The sequence below is a fragment of the Leptonotus elevatus genome, chromosome 19 (genome assembly GCF_054856555.1).
Source record: "Leptonotus elevatus isolate MCC_2025b chromosome 19, RoL_Lele_1.0, whole genome shotgun sequence".
In the NCBI taxonomy this organism is placed as follows: domain Eukaryota; kingdom Metazoa; phylum Chordata; class Actinopteri; order Syngnathiformes; family Syngnathidae; genus Leptonotus; species Leptonotus elevatus.
This window is the reverse complement of record NC_141257.1, coordinates 12,673,148-12,689,095: the sequence shown is the minus strand read 5'-3', so window position 1 is coordinate 12,689,095 and position 15,948 is coordinate 12,673,148. Positions and strand designations below refer to the sequence as shown.

Below are 15,948 nucleotides of genomic sequence, written 5' to 3'. Positions count from 1 at the left end.
TACTTGTGTCATGAGATCACAAGGACATAGGAATGGACAAGAGCGCAAATTGAGAAACAGCTAGCGATTGCTAATGCTAACACAAACAATGAACTAACAAAGACAGAAAGAAACTTGAAAACACCTGGATAAGAAATGAGTGTCTGAGGGAGCTGATTGGTAAACACAAGGGACCGGGTTGACGAGCATAGGCGTACGCAATAACCTAACCAGACAGACATAGAAAACAAATACAGTACACAACGGAAATTCTGATTTGGTTCGTCACTTTTGCATCTAGCTATTTCAACCAATTTAGGTTACTTTTAACCCAGCATTAACTGTTAGACTGAGATCATTGTATTTTGTTAGGCATTCAAAACTTTATTAATTGAAAAAGATTTACACTCAAAGCATTTTTTTAAGTTTTCAGTCTTTGATTGATAGATATTTAATGGCAATTTACTGGCCTTCAAAGCACCATACAAAAGCAAAGAATTATAACAAAAAAGACATATAAACCCAGACTTGAAAAAGCTTTGACAAAGTAAAAAACAAAAAAGTTGCTAATCACATAAGAACTATTTCACATGTGCACTATGGACAGTTTTAATTAAGGAATAAAATCACCAGGAAAATATTTTATATGTCCAAAGCTGATGAATGGTGAATCACAATCATTTGCCCTTTTGCAAATAAGTTTCAGAAACAACATCCCAGTGTGCCCCAATGGAAGTGATGCCACCGTGGACCCTGCCGTTGATGTATCGCAGTGCAGCCTTCTCATTGTCGGGGTACATGTTGAACGAATGCCCCCGAGGCTGGCCCGCGTGCAAGGAACGGCCCAGGTTGGTAGTGAACTCCAGAGATTGAATGTGGTGTGCATATTTTCCTGAGATCTGCACAATGGTCTCATCATCAAACAACAGCATTTGCTGCATTTGGCCTCTCTGGATGCCCGTCACTCGGCTCCACGTGTAGTCATACCGTAGCTGGAGGCTGGTGAAGATAAAATAGACAAACTTGAAATGTATGAATATATTAATCAAAAGGTTTAATATGGTAATATGTAGGGATGTTCAATTTTTTTCAGACTTATACCCATAAGTAGTAAATGACAGCTGGTACCAAATGCCAACAAGATTTTGATACATAAAATTGGCCCCGATATAGCATATTTCCTTAAAATTGCATGAAATGAATGGCAATTCTATATTTCTCTCATTTATGGTTTCTGATACTAAAACATTTTTTTTAATATTATAAAAGTAAAAGTAAAGTAATATAATTAAGTAATATAAAGTAACATAATTAAAAGTATAGCATAGGGACATACTGTGACTGAAATTTGGCGTGGAGAGGTCCCCTTTGCTAACCAATGAGCGTTGACAGTGATTTTTGTTATCTGCTTGGCTGGTTGCACAACAACAAGCAACACATGATATCATTCACTCCCAGCCATTTTCACTGAAGCAACCCCCTTTGCTCCTGGCTGTTTTACTGGATTGACTGATTTTGCAAGGCACACAGAATATTAGACTATTCTTTCATCAGGACATTTTCTGTGTTTCCCTTTTGCAGCAATTAGCATTAGAATATAGCTAAATTTCATCATTATTCACAAATCTTTTTAAAACTGTAGGAAAAACAGCTTGTTGCAACATGGCCCTGGTTGTTCTCTTATACTCTGCTGCCACCTGCTGGCCGTTTTTGTAATAACTACCATTGCTTCAAGCATTCTCTTCAGTTCAGAGGCTGCGTCAAAGCCTTCTGTATGCTCTAGCATTAAAAAAACAACAACAACAAAAACATAAAAACTTATAAATACGTCTTTGGGACACTGGTAATATTTAAAATAGAACATATTTATGCGTTTTTGGGAGCAAATGAGTTAAACAGGTGGCTTAATAAGAAACAACAACAAAAAATCGAATTTTTTTCAACGTTTACCAGTACCTATGCAGACACTAGGGGTAGTCAAACATAAATAAATAAACAAAATAGAATCACAGATTTATTGTGCATTTCATACACAAAGTAACTCAATATGCTTCACATACTGTAATTAAAAGTGAAACATGTCAAAACTGTTACAAAAGAGTTAAAGAGATTTAAAAGCAAAATAAAGAAATTTAAAAAATAGCTTACTATGTTACAAAGATTTTTGAAAGCAGGATTTTAAAAATATGTTGAGAGAATTAATCCTAGGTATGGGAAAAGAGCACATTTTTTAACCTGATTTAAACGCTTGTAAAGCATTTATGTTTTGAATCTTTATTAATTCTCATTATTCACTCTCTATTCTATATTCGGTATTGTTATTTTCCCATAAAGGTTTTGTACTGATAAAACAAATTACTTTCTTCTTTCTTTAATTATATATACTGTAATGATTTTTAAGTTAAATAAATTATTCACCCGTAGATGTGTGTGTTAAATGCCTCCCATATTCGTACACCGGTGATCCTCCCAATGCCGTTGATAACATACGCGCGTCCTAATCCAGAGCCAACCTGTTTAGAGTACGAGTAGTATTGGGCGCCAGGCAATTCTGCAAAAAATACATACACAAATTCTTGATTGAAAAACATCTGGTAAATATACAACGACTCTCGATCAATAACAAAAAATATGAATTCTTCCATCCAGTGTCAATGTGCAGATTTACCATCAGCGAAAATAGTTGAGAGGAGAACGGAAAAGACAAGTAAAAACATTCTGTGGAGAAAAAAAATAGGGGGAAAATACTTAATAAATCATTCCTAATATCAGATGGGCACAAATCAGCCTTACCTGTTGCTTGCTCTTATATCAGTAATGCAGAAAAAAAGAATTTTTTTGTATTAAGTTTTTCAGATGCAGTCTACATTTCCTGTAAAGAAGCTGCAGCGTTAGTCTGTCCGGCTAAACTAGTAAATTAGTGTTGTGTTGGTTCATATTTATACATTTCCTTCAAGGTGAAGTGGAGATGCAAATGTATGGAGGAGGTACTTATGGCTTTAAAAAAAAATTCCAGGTATATTTTAAAACATTATCTTCTGATCTATTAATACAATCCATGTAGAACCTGCCCTGCCTGCATTGTGTGTGACTTTGCCAGATATTTTAAATGTGACATTGGACGATGCACTTCAGGTCTGATTTACCTTGCATTGCTATAATATAACTTCATGCCATGTTGTTGATGGTTCAATTAGAAAATAATGCAGCATATATATGCGGCACCTCTAAATGTAGTGTAGAGTTGCAGTTCCTCCACTGCAGTAAGTTTGTTATACTGTAGGCGTGAGTGCCAAAAATTGTCAGTCGTGTATTGATGAACAATGTTGGGTTTGTTAGTTAACTGATAACATCCATGCTCCCAACCCATGTATATTTTATTTATATTAGCGTTGCCAAATTGAGTGCGTTAATTAATTGCTTTAATGCCACAAACATTTTTAAGGCGCAATTAATGACCACGCCTTACTTGGAAAGCCTGTACTGGGGGAATTCCAGTCGCAACGCAGCAGACAAGTCCACATCAAAATTTAGGAGTAATGAATTTAATACTAATGCATATATTTGTGGAGAAAGTTGTATTGTACAGTTTTAAAAAATGTGCAGAATTTCACAAGTTACTTCATGTTAAAGATTGCATAGTTCTTAACATGAAAAGAAAATGCACTGAGCTGTCACCAATGTCTTACAAATGCAATTGAGCCATCTAGTGGCAGCACCTCAACACAAATCAATATCACACTCGTTTTTTACAGTACAGGACATCTGAATTTTAACTAAATTTTATGAATTATTATGAAATTACTGTATCAATGACTAAAAGATGCAGCCATATTTATATTAGTTTAACATTTTTTCCACTTTTATGTTAACAAGAGTATAAAACTTAGAATTTTTTAATATGTATTCTACATTTTATTGTACATTTAGAACCGATAAGTTAACTATTGAAGTCATACGATTAATTACGATTAAAAATTGTAACCACCTGACACTCCTAATTTATATATCTATATACTGTATAGGGACTGCATTGGACATTGTTTTAGTATTCATACTTTTATATTTTTTTTCATACTTTTATTTTGAATATATTTTTGTTTGAAATTTTCTCGCGTGCTCAACAATGGTTGTTTTCCAAGTGATCTAAATCAATCCTCTCCTAAAAAAAAAGAAAGAAAATATTGCTTTCCTGAAAGATAAGATGATGAGAAAAAAACATAACGTGCTAGAAAAAAATTTATTGCAATTTTGGAATCAGAATGCCAATTTTAGTTATAATCAGCATAAAATTCAGCTGATTTTTTTTTCTCAAATTGTTCCCCAGTTTAGTTCATAATTCATAATTAAACAGTTGAGGAGGCTCAGCTCAACCTGGAAAATGGGTCCTGTGACATTCAGTTGATGATCTGCAGCTTTTCTTGTCACATGTTGCTGTAATTGTCACTCAGATGCTTTTGCTTGTGGTTGCAAAATTACATTTACAACTTGCAATAGTGACGTTAAGCTAATGCCTACTGTTAATATAATGCAGAATTCTAGTAATTAAGTTTGAAATGGCGTTATGATGATAATTTGCTCATTGCTTTGGTCACAGTTTTGATCACTTTTGGCCACAGATATACAGTATACTGAATAGTGTATTAAAGTACAACACTGTATATTACATAGAAATATTTTTAGTGAGTGCAGTAAGTGACAATGTGTTATGTACTCAAAGCACATAACAGAAACCTGAGGAGTGAGTCTCACTTTGAATAGACGATGTGCAGATTTTGTCATCACATGTTGCATAATCGTTACTGATTTGGTATGTGGTACAGTAAAAGACATCATAAAAAAAAGTACCTGGATTTTTTTGTGTAAATGTGTAGAAAGATAGATGCATTTAAAAAAAACAAAAAACATTTATTTTAAGCGACTCAAAATACTCGCAATCTGCTGAATGCACTTTGCATCATTCTGGTGGTTAACATTTAGTACAATCTGTGCTAATTTATTTTGCCTAGAAATAACATTTCTTACTTTTCCTTAACTGAACATTTACCATTAAGAATGAGTCATAAAAAAAAAGGCAATAAGACAAGGGTGCTGTAATCCTGAACGAAAATATACACTGTGTAAACTAAATGCTGTCTTAAACTGGACGTACACATACAATAATCAGTATTGAAGTCAGAAAAAGCCAGATTGCCAGATATCTTTCAAAGATTATCAAGTAAGGTTTTTTAGTTGTGTGGGGAGTGTCAAGAGTGTTATTATTATTATTATTATTTTACAAAAAAGTACTGAACAAATGTGATTGTGGTATACTTTTTACATTTCATCTGAGATATGAGCAAAATTACTCTCAGTTTCTCTAGTCGCTTAAAATTACTTTAATATTTAATTTGAAAGTAACTGAGTAATACTTTTTTTCTTCAACATTAAAAAACTTTAATAATTGGTAGAAGAAATGACAAAGTAGTATTTGTTTTCAACTGTTGAATAAAAATATTACCTAGGCATCAATTAATTTACCAGTCATCTACTGGGGACTAGCCGTTGGCTTAGCTATACGCTATCTGCTCATTTTTGTCATGGTTTGGAGTGCAGCGTTGAGGACCCAGTTGCAGGGAAACTGTTATGATTGGTGTCCTGTCTGACTTGTAAGGTTTTGTTCGCACCTGTACTCGTCATCCTGTTCCCTTGTGTCATCCAATCATCTCCCCCAGCCACTTGTGTCTTGTCCAGGTGTCTCTCGTTGTCTCGTCAGTTGGCTTGTATTTAGTTCCCTGGTTTTGTTCAGTCTGGGTTGGATCATTGTCGCTGTCACCACTGGTGTTTTGTTTGTTACTTTGATTTTTTGGTCTTTTCAGATCTTTGTTTATTTAGAGTTACCCAGTACCCCTGTTAGTGTTTTTGTAAAATAAATTATGTTTAGGAGAACATGCATACCTGCGGTGGTTCTCCTGCCTCCCTGCATTTGGGTCCTCCACTCTGTTTCGTGACAGAGTCAACTTCAACCGTGACAGAAACATGATATACGCAAAAACGAAATGTATTTATTTTCCAAAAAACAAACACAAAATTAATAAAAGTAAAAATAAATAACAAGGGCCAAAGTATCCCAAATCACACATTAGGGAAAGTCATGACTAGACTTGACTTTGACTGAGGCCGTTTCTCATTACGAAAAACACAAAGTACACTCTCATGAACTCGCCAAGTACGGTCTTCCTAAAATCGTACGGATGATCGTTCATCCTCGAGAGTCTCTTTGGAAATCGGAACGGCCGTGTACTTAAACCCCGACTCTAAAGTATTTACGTGATGGCAACATGAAATGGATCTTTACTAGCCCAGCCTTCACTAGTATCCAACCAATGCATCCTTGGTTTAAGCAAGCTGACAAGAGCAACATCTGAATACTCCGTTCTTACTTTATGCATACTTTCAATTGGAACAGTACTTGTGTCATGAGATCACAAGGACATAGGAATGGACAAGAGCGCAAATTGAGAAACAGCTAGCGATTGCTAATGCTAACACAAACAATGAACTGACAAAGACAGAAAGAAACTTGAAAACACCTGGATAAGAAATGAGTGTCTGAGGGAGCTGATTGGTAAACACAAGGGACCGGGTTGACGAGCATAGGCGTACGCAATAACCTAACCAGACAGACATAGAAAACAAATACAGTACACAACGGAAATTCTGATTTGGTTCGTCACTTTTGCATCTAGCTATTTCAACCAATTTAGGTTACTTTTAACCCAGCATTAACTGTTAGACTGAGATCATTGTATTTTGTTAGGCATTCAAAACTTTATTAATTGAAAAAGATTTACACTCAAAGCATTTTTTAAGTTTTCAGTCTTTGATTGAAATATATTTAATGGCCTTCAAAGCACCATACAAAAGCAAAGAATTATAACAAAAAAGACATATAAACCCGGACTTGAAAAAGCTTTGACAAAGTAAAAAACAAAAAAGTTGCTAATCACATAATAACTATTTCACATGTGCACTATGGACAGTTTTAATTAAGGAATAAAATCACCAGGAAAATATTTTATATGTCCAAAGCAGATGAATGGTGAATCACAATCATTTGCCCTTTTGCAAATAAGTTTCAGAAACAACATCCCAGTGTGCCCCAATGGAAGTGATGCCACCGTGGACCCTGCCGTTGATGTATCGCAGTGCAGCCTTCTCATTGTCGGGGTACATGTTGAACGAATGCCCCCGAGGCTGGCCCGCGTGCAAGGAACGGCCCAGGTTGGTAGTGAACTCCAGAGATTGAATGTGGTGTGCATATTTTCCTGAGATCTGCACAATGGTCTCATCATCAAACAACAGCATTTGCTGCATTTGGCCTCTCTGGATGCCCGTCACTCGGCTCCAGGTGTAGTCATACCGTAGCTGGAGGCTGGTGAAGATAAAATAGACAAACTTGAAATGTATGAGCTTGTTGCAACATGGCCCTGGTTGTTCTCTTATACTCTGCTGCCACCTGCTGGCCGTTTTTGTAATAACTACCATTGCTTCAAGCATTCTCTTCAGTTCAGAGGCTGCGTCAAAGCCTTCTGTATGCTCTAGCATTAAAAAAACAACAACAACAAAAACATAAAAACTTATAAATACGTCTTTGGGACACTGGTAATATTTAAAATAGAACATATTTATGCGTTTTTGGGAGCAAATGAGTTAAACAGGTGGCTTAATAAGAAACAACAACAAAAAATCGAATTTTTTTCAACGTTTACCAGTACCTATGCAGACACTAGGGGTAGTCAAACATAAATAAATAAACAAAATAGAATCACAGATTTATTGTGCATTTCATACACAAAGTAACTCAATATGCTTCACATACTGTAATTAAAAGTGAAACATGTCAAAACTGTTACAAAAGAGTTAAAGAGATTTAAAAGCAAAATAAAGAAATTTAAAAAATAGCTTACTATGTTACAAAGATTTTTGAAAGCAGGATTTTAAAAATATGTTGAGAGAATTAATCCTAGGTATGGGAAAAGAGCACATTTTTTAACCTGATTTAAACGCTTGTAAAGCATTTATGTTTTGAATCTTTATTAATTCTCATTATTCACTCTCTATTCTATATTCGGTATTGTTATTTTCCCATAAAGGTTTTGTACTGATAAAACAAATTACTTTCTTCTTTCTTTAATTATATATACTGTAATGATTTTTAAGTTAAATAAATTATTCACCCGTAGATGTGTGTGTTAAATGCCTCCCATATTCGTACACCGGTGATCCTCCCAATGCCGTTGATAACATACGCGCGTCCTAATCCAGAGCCAACCTGTTTAGAGTACGAGTAGTATTGGGCGCCAGGCAATTCTGCAAAAAATACATACACAAATTCTTGATTGAAAAACATCTGGTAAATATACAACGACTCTCGATCAATAACAAAAAATATGAATTCTTCCATCCAGTGTCAATGTGCAGATTTACCATCAGCGAAAACAGTTGAGAGGAGAACGGAAAAGACAAGTAAAAACATTCTGTGGAGAAAAAAAATAGAGGGAAAATACTTAATAAATCATTACTAATATCAGATGGGCACAAATCAGCCTTACCTGTTGCTTGCTCTTATATCAGTAATGCAGAAAAAAAAAATTGTATTAAGCTTTTCAGATTCAGTCTACATTTCCTGTAAAGAAGCTGCAGCGTTAGTCTGTCCGGCTAAACTAGTAAATTAGTGTTGTGTTGGTTTATATTTATACATTTCCTTCAAGGTGAAGTGGAGATGCAAATGTATGGAGGAGGTACTTATGGCTTTAAAAAAAAATTCCAGGTATATTTTAAAACATTATCTTCTGATCTATTAATACAATCCATGTAGAACCTGCCCTGCCTGCATTGTGTGTGACTTTGCCAGATATTTTAAATGTGACATTGGACGATGCACTTCAGGTCTGATTTACCTTGCATTGCTATAATATAACTTCATGCCATGTTGTTGATGGTTCAATTAGAAAATAATGCAGCATATATATGCGGCACCTCTAAATGTAGTGTAGAGTTGCAGTTCCTCCACTGCAGTAAGTTTGTTATACTGTAGGCGTGAGTGCCAAAAATTGTCAGTCGTGTATTGATGAACAATGTTGGGTTTGTTAGTTAACTGATAACATCCATGCTCCCAACCCATGTATATTTTATTTATATTAGCGTTGCCAAATTGAGTGCGTTAATTAATTGCTTTAATGCCACAAACATTTTTAAGGCGCAATTAATGACCACGCCTTACTTGGAAAGCCTGTACTGGGGGAATTCCAGTCGCAACGCAGCAGACAAGTCCACATCAAAATTTAGGAGTAATGAATTTAATACTAATGCATATATTTGTGGAGAAAGTTGTATTGTACAGTTTTAAAAAATGTGCAGAATTTCACAAGTTACTTCATGTTAAAGATTGCATATTTCTTAACATGAAAAGAAAATGCACTGAGCTGTCACCAATGTCTTACAAATGAAATTAGGCCATCTAGTGGCAGCACCTCAACACAAATCAATATCACACTCGTTTTTTACAGTACAGGACATCTGAATTTTAACTAAATTTTATGAATTATTATGAAATTACTGTATCAATGACTAAAAGATGCAGCCATATTTATATTAGTTTAACATTTTTTCCACAGAAAAAAATATTTTTATTCTACATTTTATTGTACATTTAGAACCGATAAGTTAATTATTGAAGTCATACGATTAATTACGATTAAAAATTGTAATCACCTGACACTCCTAATTTATATATATACTGTATAGGCACTGCATTGGACATTGTTTTAGTATTCATACTTTTAGATTTTTTTTCATACTTTTATTTTGAATATATTTTTGTTTGAAATGTTCTCGCGTGCTCAACAATGGTTGTTTTCCAAGTGATCTAAATCAATCCTCTCCTAAAAAAAAAAGAAAGAAAATATTGCTTTCCTGAAAGATAAGATGATGAGAAAAAAACATAACGTGCTAGAAAAAAAATTATTGCAATTTTGGAATCAGAATGCCAATTTTAGTTATAATCAGCATAAAATTCAGCTGATTTTTTTTCTCAAATTGTTCCCCAGTTTAGTTCATAATTCATAATTAAACAGTTGAGGAGGCTCAGCTCAACCTGGAAAATGGGTCCTGTGACATTCAGTTGATGATCTGCAGCTTTTCTTGTCACATGTTGCTGTAATTGTCACTCAGATGCTTTTGCTTGTGGTTTCAAAATTACATTTACAACTTGCAATAGTGACGTTAAGCTAATGCCTACTGTTAATATAATGCAGAATTCTAGTAATTAAGTTTGAAATGGCGTTATGATGATAATTTGCTCATTGCTTTGGTCACAGTTTTGATCACTTTTGGCCACAGATATACAGTATACTGAATAGTGTATTAAAGTACAACACTGTATGTTACATAGAAATATTTTTAGTGAGTGCAGTAAGTGACAATGTGTTATGTACTCAAAGCACATAACAGAAACCTGAGGAGTGAGTCTCACTTTGAATAGACGATGTGCAGATTTTGTCATCACATGTTGCATAATCGTTACTGATTTGGTATGTGGTACAGTAAAAGACATCATAAAAAAAAGTACCTGGATTTTTTTGTGTAAATGTGTAGAAAGATAGATGCATTTAAAAAAAACAAAAAAACATTTATTTTAAGCGACTCAAAATACTCGCAATCTGCTGAATGCACTTTGCATCATTCTGGTGGTTAACATTTAGTACAATCTGTGCTAATTTATTTTGCCTAGAAATAACATTTCTTACTTTTCCTTAACTGAACATTTACCATTAAGAATGAGTCATAAAAAAAAGGCAATAAGACAAGGGTGCTGTAATCCTGAACGAAAATATACACTGTGTAAACTAAATGCTGTCTTAAACTGGACGTACACATACAATAATCAGTATTGAAGTCAGAAAAAGCCAGATTGCCAGATATCTTTCAAAGATTATCAAGTAAGGTTTTTTAGTTGTGTGGGGAGTGTCAAGAGTGTTATTATTATTATTATTATTTTACAAAAAAGTACTGAACAAATGTGATTGTGGTATACTTTTTACATTTCGTCTGAGATATGAGCAAAATTACTCTCAGTTTCTCTAGTCGCTTAAAATTACTTTAATATTTAATTTGAAAGTAACTGAGTAATACTTTTTTTCTTCAACATTAAAAAACTTTAATAATTGGTAGAAGAAATGACAAAGTAGTATTTGTTTTCAACTGTTGAATAAAAATATTACCTAGGCATCAATTAATTTACCAGTCATCTACTGGGGACTAGCCGTTGGCTTAGCTATACGCTATCTGCTCATTTTTGTCATGGTTTGGAGTGCAGCGTTGAGGACCCAGTTGCAGGGAAACTGTTATGATTGGTGTCCTGTCTGACTTGTAAGGTTTTGTTCGCACCTGTACTCGTCATCCTGTTCCCTTGTGTCATCCAATCATCTCCCCCAGCCACTTGTGTCTTGTCCAGGTGTCTCTCGTTGTCTCGTCAGTTGGCTTGTATTTAGTTCCCTGGTTTTGTTCAGTCTGGGTTGGATCATTGTCGCTGTCACCACTGGTGTTTTGTTTGTTACTTTGATTTTTTGGTCTTTTCAGATCTTTGTTTATTTAGAGTTACCCAGTACCCCTGTTAGTGTTTTTGTAAAATAAATTATGTTTAGGAGAACATGCATACCTGCGGTGGTTCTCCTGCCTCCCTGCATTTGGGTCCTCCACTCTGTTTCGTGACAGAGTCAACTTCAACCGTGACAGAAACATGATATACGCAAAAACGAAATGTATTTATTTTCCAAAAAACAAACACAAAATTAATAAAAGTAAAAATAAATAACAAGGGCCAAAGTATCCCAAATCACACATTAGGGAAAGTCATGACTAGACTTGACTTTGACTGAGGCCGTTTCTCATTACGAAAAACACAAAGTACACTCTCATGAACTCGCCAAGTACGGTCTTCCTAAAATCGTACGGATGATCGTTCATCCTTGAGTGTCTCTTTGGAAATCGGAACGGCTGTGTACTTAAACCCCGACTCTAAAGTATTTACGTGATGGCAACATGAAATGGATCTTTACTAGCCCAGCCTTCACTAGTATCCAACCAATGCATCCTTGGTTTAAGCTTGCTGACAAGAGCAACATCTGAATACTCCGTTCTTACTTTATGCATACTTTCAATTGGAACAGTACTTGTGTCATGAGATCACAAGGACATAGGAATGGACAAGAGCGCAAATTGAGAAACAGCTAGCGATTGCTAATGCTAACACAAACAATGAACTGACAAAGACAGAAAGAAACTTGAAAACACCTGGATAAGAAATGAGTGTCTGAGGGAGCTGATTGGTAAACACACGGGACCGGGTTGACGAGCATAGGCGTACGCAATAACCTAACCAGACAGACATAGAAAACAAATACAGTACACAACGGAAATTCTGATTTGGTTCGTCACTTTTGCATCATGCTTTGGGATTATCCTAAAATGAAACTGGGGAATTTTGTTGAGGTAGAGAAAGTTCATTTTGGCCAAATAAGGTTTGCCAGTTGGGATTAGGCATCAGATCACTTTGTTTGTATGAAGTATTCTTTAATTTAACACAAATTTTTTCAGCTGCATATTTATAAGCCGTTGGTCGTGCTATCACACCAGCAGAGTGATGATCACCCCATCGTCCTGTCCTTGCCACAGCATTTCCCCTTCAAAGTGGACCTTCCCATGTTTTCGTGCTCTGATTAGAATCCCCACCACCTTATCAGAGATACGAACATATCTGTCAAACAGTTCTCCAAATGTAACTCGTGTCTTTCCGTCTTGGTCCGGATCAGCCATAGTTCTGATCACGTAACACATATCGGAGATCTCTCCATGGATGTGTTTCTCAGCGCGTTTGGCTCTCTCTGCTGTTTTAGTACCTTCCTTGGGGTGTCCGTATCCATCTTGACCTTTTCGGAGGCGGAGTGACATTGAGTATTCGTAGTCAAAGTATTCACTGAAAGGGTTTAGCTTCTGGTCATCAGTGTGTACCGAGGCCCAGTTTTGCCAACGGCTCTTGAGATTCCCAACAGGGCTGTATTTCTTGGAGAGAGCATTGATCTTATTGGCTTCCACAGCTTCCTTTCCGGACCTGAAAAGGATGTAAGATTACATGATTACATGCTTTATGTAATACCACAGGAAGCTAAACTAAACCACTAGCTTTTTCGTATTTATACCTCGTGTTAAATGTTAAAGCAGACATGAAAAGGCCAAATTGTCAGCCAAGAAAGGAAACAACATTTGTGGCTCAGAGCCCCTCAGGAGTATCAAATGATTCAGTGGTAGACATTTTTTAGTACCGGGTAATTCTATTATTTTGAGTTGTTGTGAAGAATTTAGCTCTAGTGTCAAGGGTCTCCATGTCAAAGTCAAGTTCTTTGTTCTTGTGGTGCCTGCAAAGTGCTAGCACCGCTCCAGGATTATTGCCAGGCTAATGACAGTGTTATAGGTACTTTTTCATAACAGGTTCCAGAACGGCCTGAGGACAGGATGTGTGAGTGTAGTACCGCCAATAACCATTCCCATATTTTAGTTCTAAGTCAAGACCTTGCTGACCAGAGGTGGCAAATCCAGGTCCAAAAAGTACAAATCCTGCCACAGTTTGGCTTTAGCCTCAGGTGGTAGCTAGCTAGCTAGCTCCCATGGTGCTCGTTTACCTGCTAGAGAGTTAGCTAGCTAGCGAGCACCAGGGACTAAAGCCAAAATGTAGAAGAGTATTTACTTTCTGGACCTGGATTTGCCACCTCTGTTGCTGACTGAGTTACTACCACCAGGGTTGGGGAATCCAGGTCCAGAAAGTAAAAACCCTGAAACAGTTCGTCTTTAGCCACAGGTGCTTCTATTCAACAAGATCTGCATAGATCTTTTACTCACGTTCGGATTTGAGGCCTTTTGATTTTCGCCAGTGACTCTCCATCACAGACTTTTGCTAAGCTACTTAAGGATGCTTCATTGTCTATGTTTAGTGCGTCACTTTCTAATGGAGAAAGGCCACTATCCTCCATTGAATCAGCACCAAGAATCTGTTCCTCTGATCCATCTTCTTTTCCAGCACCAATAATTTGTTCATCTGGGCCATCTTCTTTTCCAGCACCAAGAACCTGTTCCTCTGGCCAATCTTCTTTTCCAGCACCAAGAATCTGTTCCTCAGGCCCATCTTTTTTTCCAGCACCAAGAATCTGTTCCTCAGGCCCATCTTTTTTTCCAGCACCAAGAATCTGTTCCTCTGGGCTATCTTCTTTTCCAGGCATCTCATCATTTTCGACCTGCATCCAATTTTGGGTCAGTGATAAGACCACATCAGAACACTTTCTCTGGCGAGTAGGAGAGTCTTTTGTCTCGAACAACCCGTCTGCGTCTTCACCCGATCCTCCTTTCTCAGGACTCTTTGTCAGCAGCTTAACTCCTGCACTTCGGTCTTGCGGCCCACTGGTAGCTGTCTTCATCACCAGCTTCATCTTGATGGAGGAGGAAATCCTTGGTACCTTCGAGTTGTTTGCATCTTCAATTGCGGTTCTGTCAGGCAAATGCAGAGGGTCAGATACATTTTTAGAAGCAACCTCGTAACACGGGGAATCCTCTGTCTTCTGGCTAGGGATGGCTTCCTCTGTTGAGTTGCTCTGCCATGGAGACCATCCACACGGCTCTGCAGCCTGCTTCTTCTCATTCTCTGATATCCACTGCTGCCAGCTTTTGGCCAGGCCACACACCTTGCTGATGGCCCGAAGCTTCTTTATGTTCTTGTTGGCTGACGATTTCCGATGGTCCGTTTGTTGGTTCGACATCATTACTAAAATAAATGTAAGGCACAAAAATTCCAACTGACTGAGTTGTCAGTAGTTTCTTCCTTCGTAAACACACCCTTCCTTTTGCAGCTCCAGCTCTGAAAGCAGTCAAGCTATCCAAGGGTTCCGTTCCAGGCACCTTTGCCCGACACAGCTCCCCCCTACAGAGTCAGGTTCCAACACACATTGGAGTGCCTGTTACGCCAAGTCAACAGTGAAATAAGCCACTGGACGAGTGATTGCAGACCAGTCTTAAGTCTTGGGAAAAAGAGGAAATATTGGCATGTATATTCTGACCCCAATATGAACTGTAATCAATTTAAGATCACATAGGGACCCCATAGGTAGTAAATTGGGAGACGCAGCAATGATAGAAAAGACATGTATCATGAGGCAACTCCTGCCCAGAAAAAGAAAGTGGTATGCGTCACCGACGAGGACCCCCTACTGACGCATGTAGCGGTTTCATCTTCCAATGAGATCACAGTTCATTCAAAAGATCAGGGGAAAAAAACACATTTCAAAACAGCATGTGATGTAACAAAATAGCATTTATCACTTTTCAGTGTACGTGACCATTTTCAAGAAACTAAACTGGAGGTGGATTTCTAATTCGTGTTTGTCCAGGAGACCGGATCTTATAAATAGACACTGGCACAGGCAAATGCACAGTTGCAGCTGTTGGCAGTCTGTCATGGAGGATGAGAGTGACTCATCGGGTATGAAACAAGCAAAAGTCATATACTCAAATTTGTGATATACTATTTTGTGCCATATATGGTGCTCCTACACAATTGCACAAATGTCATCTAAAAAACATACAAATATAGAATGCACAATTATATCAAACTGTCTTCTCTTTGTGGTACTAGTCGTGGTAGTGCAGGTTGATGTTTCACATTCCATTATCTTCACCTAAGATAGGCAGGTATTTGTTCGTCATCACATTGTATTGTCATCAAGTCCCTAGCTTCCTTATTCTTATAAATCACAAACTAAACTGACAACATTTGGGAGGCGGGCCAAAGGCAGAGCTGCAAAGTGATTAGCTTAGCATTTTTTCCAGGTTCATACTGTGCCCCCCATTTCAGGAGCATAGTTTGAGCCTTGTTTTTTTCTC

The 15,948-nt window shown here is 36.9% G+C and overlaps 3 protein-coding genes across 4 annotated transcripts; all 3 read right to left on the bottom strand.

Annotated features, from left to right (window-relative positions):
- Positions 1-656: 656 nt before the first annotated feature.
- LOC147158025 (zymogen granule membrane protein 16-like) lies at positions 657-6,410 on the bottom strand. The gene is made up of 6 exons (XM_086063340.1): positions 6,317-6,410; positions 6,211-6,275; positions 5,917-5,978; positions 2,648-2,697; positions 2,398-2,530; positions 657-978 (listed from the first exon to the last, which is right to left on the bottom strand). Exons 1-6 carry the CDS (start codon positions 6,408-6,410, stop codon positions 657-659), a joined length of 726 nt encoding a protein of 241 aa, XP_085919466.1.
- Positions 6,411-7,071: 661 nt separating this feature from the next.
- On the bottom strand, positions 7,072-11,465 carry LOC147158024 (zymogen granule membrane protein 16-like). Its single transcript, XM_086063158.1, has 4 exons — positions 11,410-11,465; positions 8,449-8,498; positions 8,199-8,331; positions 7,072-7,393 (listed from the first exon to the last, which is right to left on the bottom strand). Exons 2-4 carry the CDS (start codon positions 8,495-8,497, stop codon positions 7,072-7,074), a joined length of 504 nt encoding a protein of 167 aa, XP_085919284.1. The 5' UTR covers position 8,498; positions 11,410-11,465.
- A 1,183-nt stretch (positions 11,466-12,648) lies between these two features.
- On the bottom strand, positions 12,649-14,831 carry abrab (actin binding Rho activating protein b). 2 transcript variants are annotated; one of them, XM_086063278.1, is made up of 3 exons: positions 14,276-14,831; positions 13,918-14,083; positions 12,649-13,132 (listed from the first exon to the last, which is right to left on the bottom strand). In XM_086063278.1, exons 1-3 carry the CDS (start codon positions 14,829-14,831, stop codon positions 12,649-12,651), a joined length of 1,206 nt encoding a protein of 401 aa, XP_085919404.1. The 2 variants fall into 2 exon arrangements, with proteins under 2 accessions (XP_085919404.1, XP_085919403.1); XM_086063277.1 differs by having other exon boundaries at positions 13,918-14,074; positions 14,255-14,828.
- Between the last annotated feature and the right edge of the window lie 1,117 nt (positions 14,832-15,948).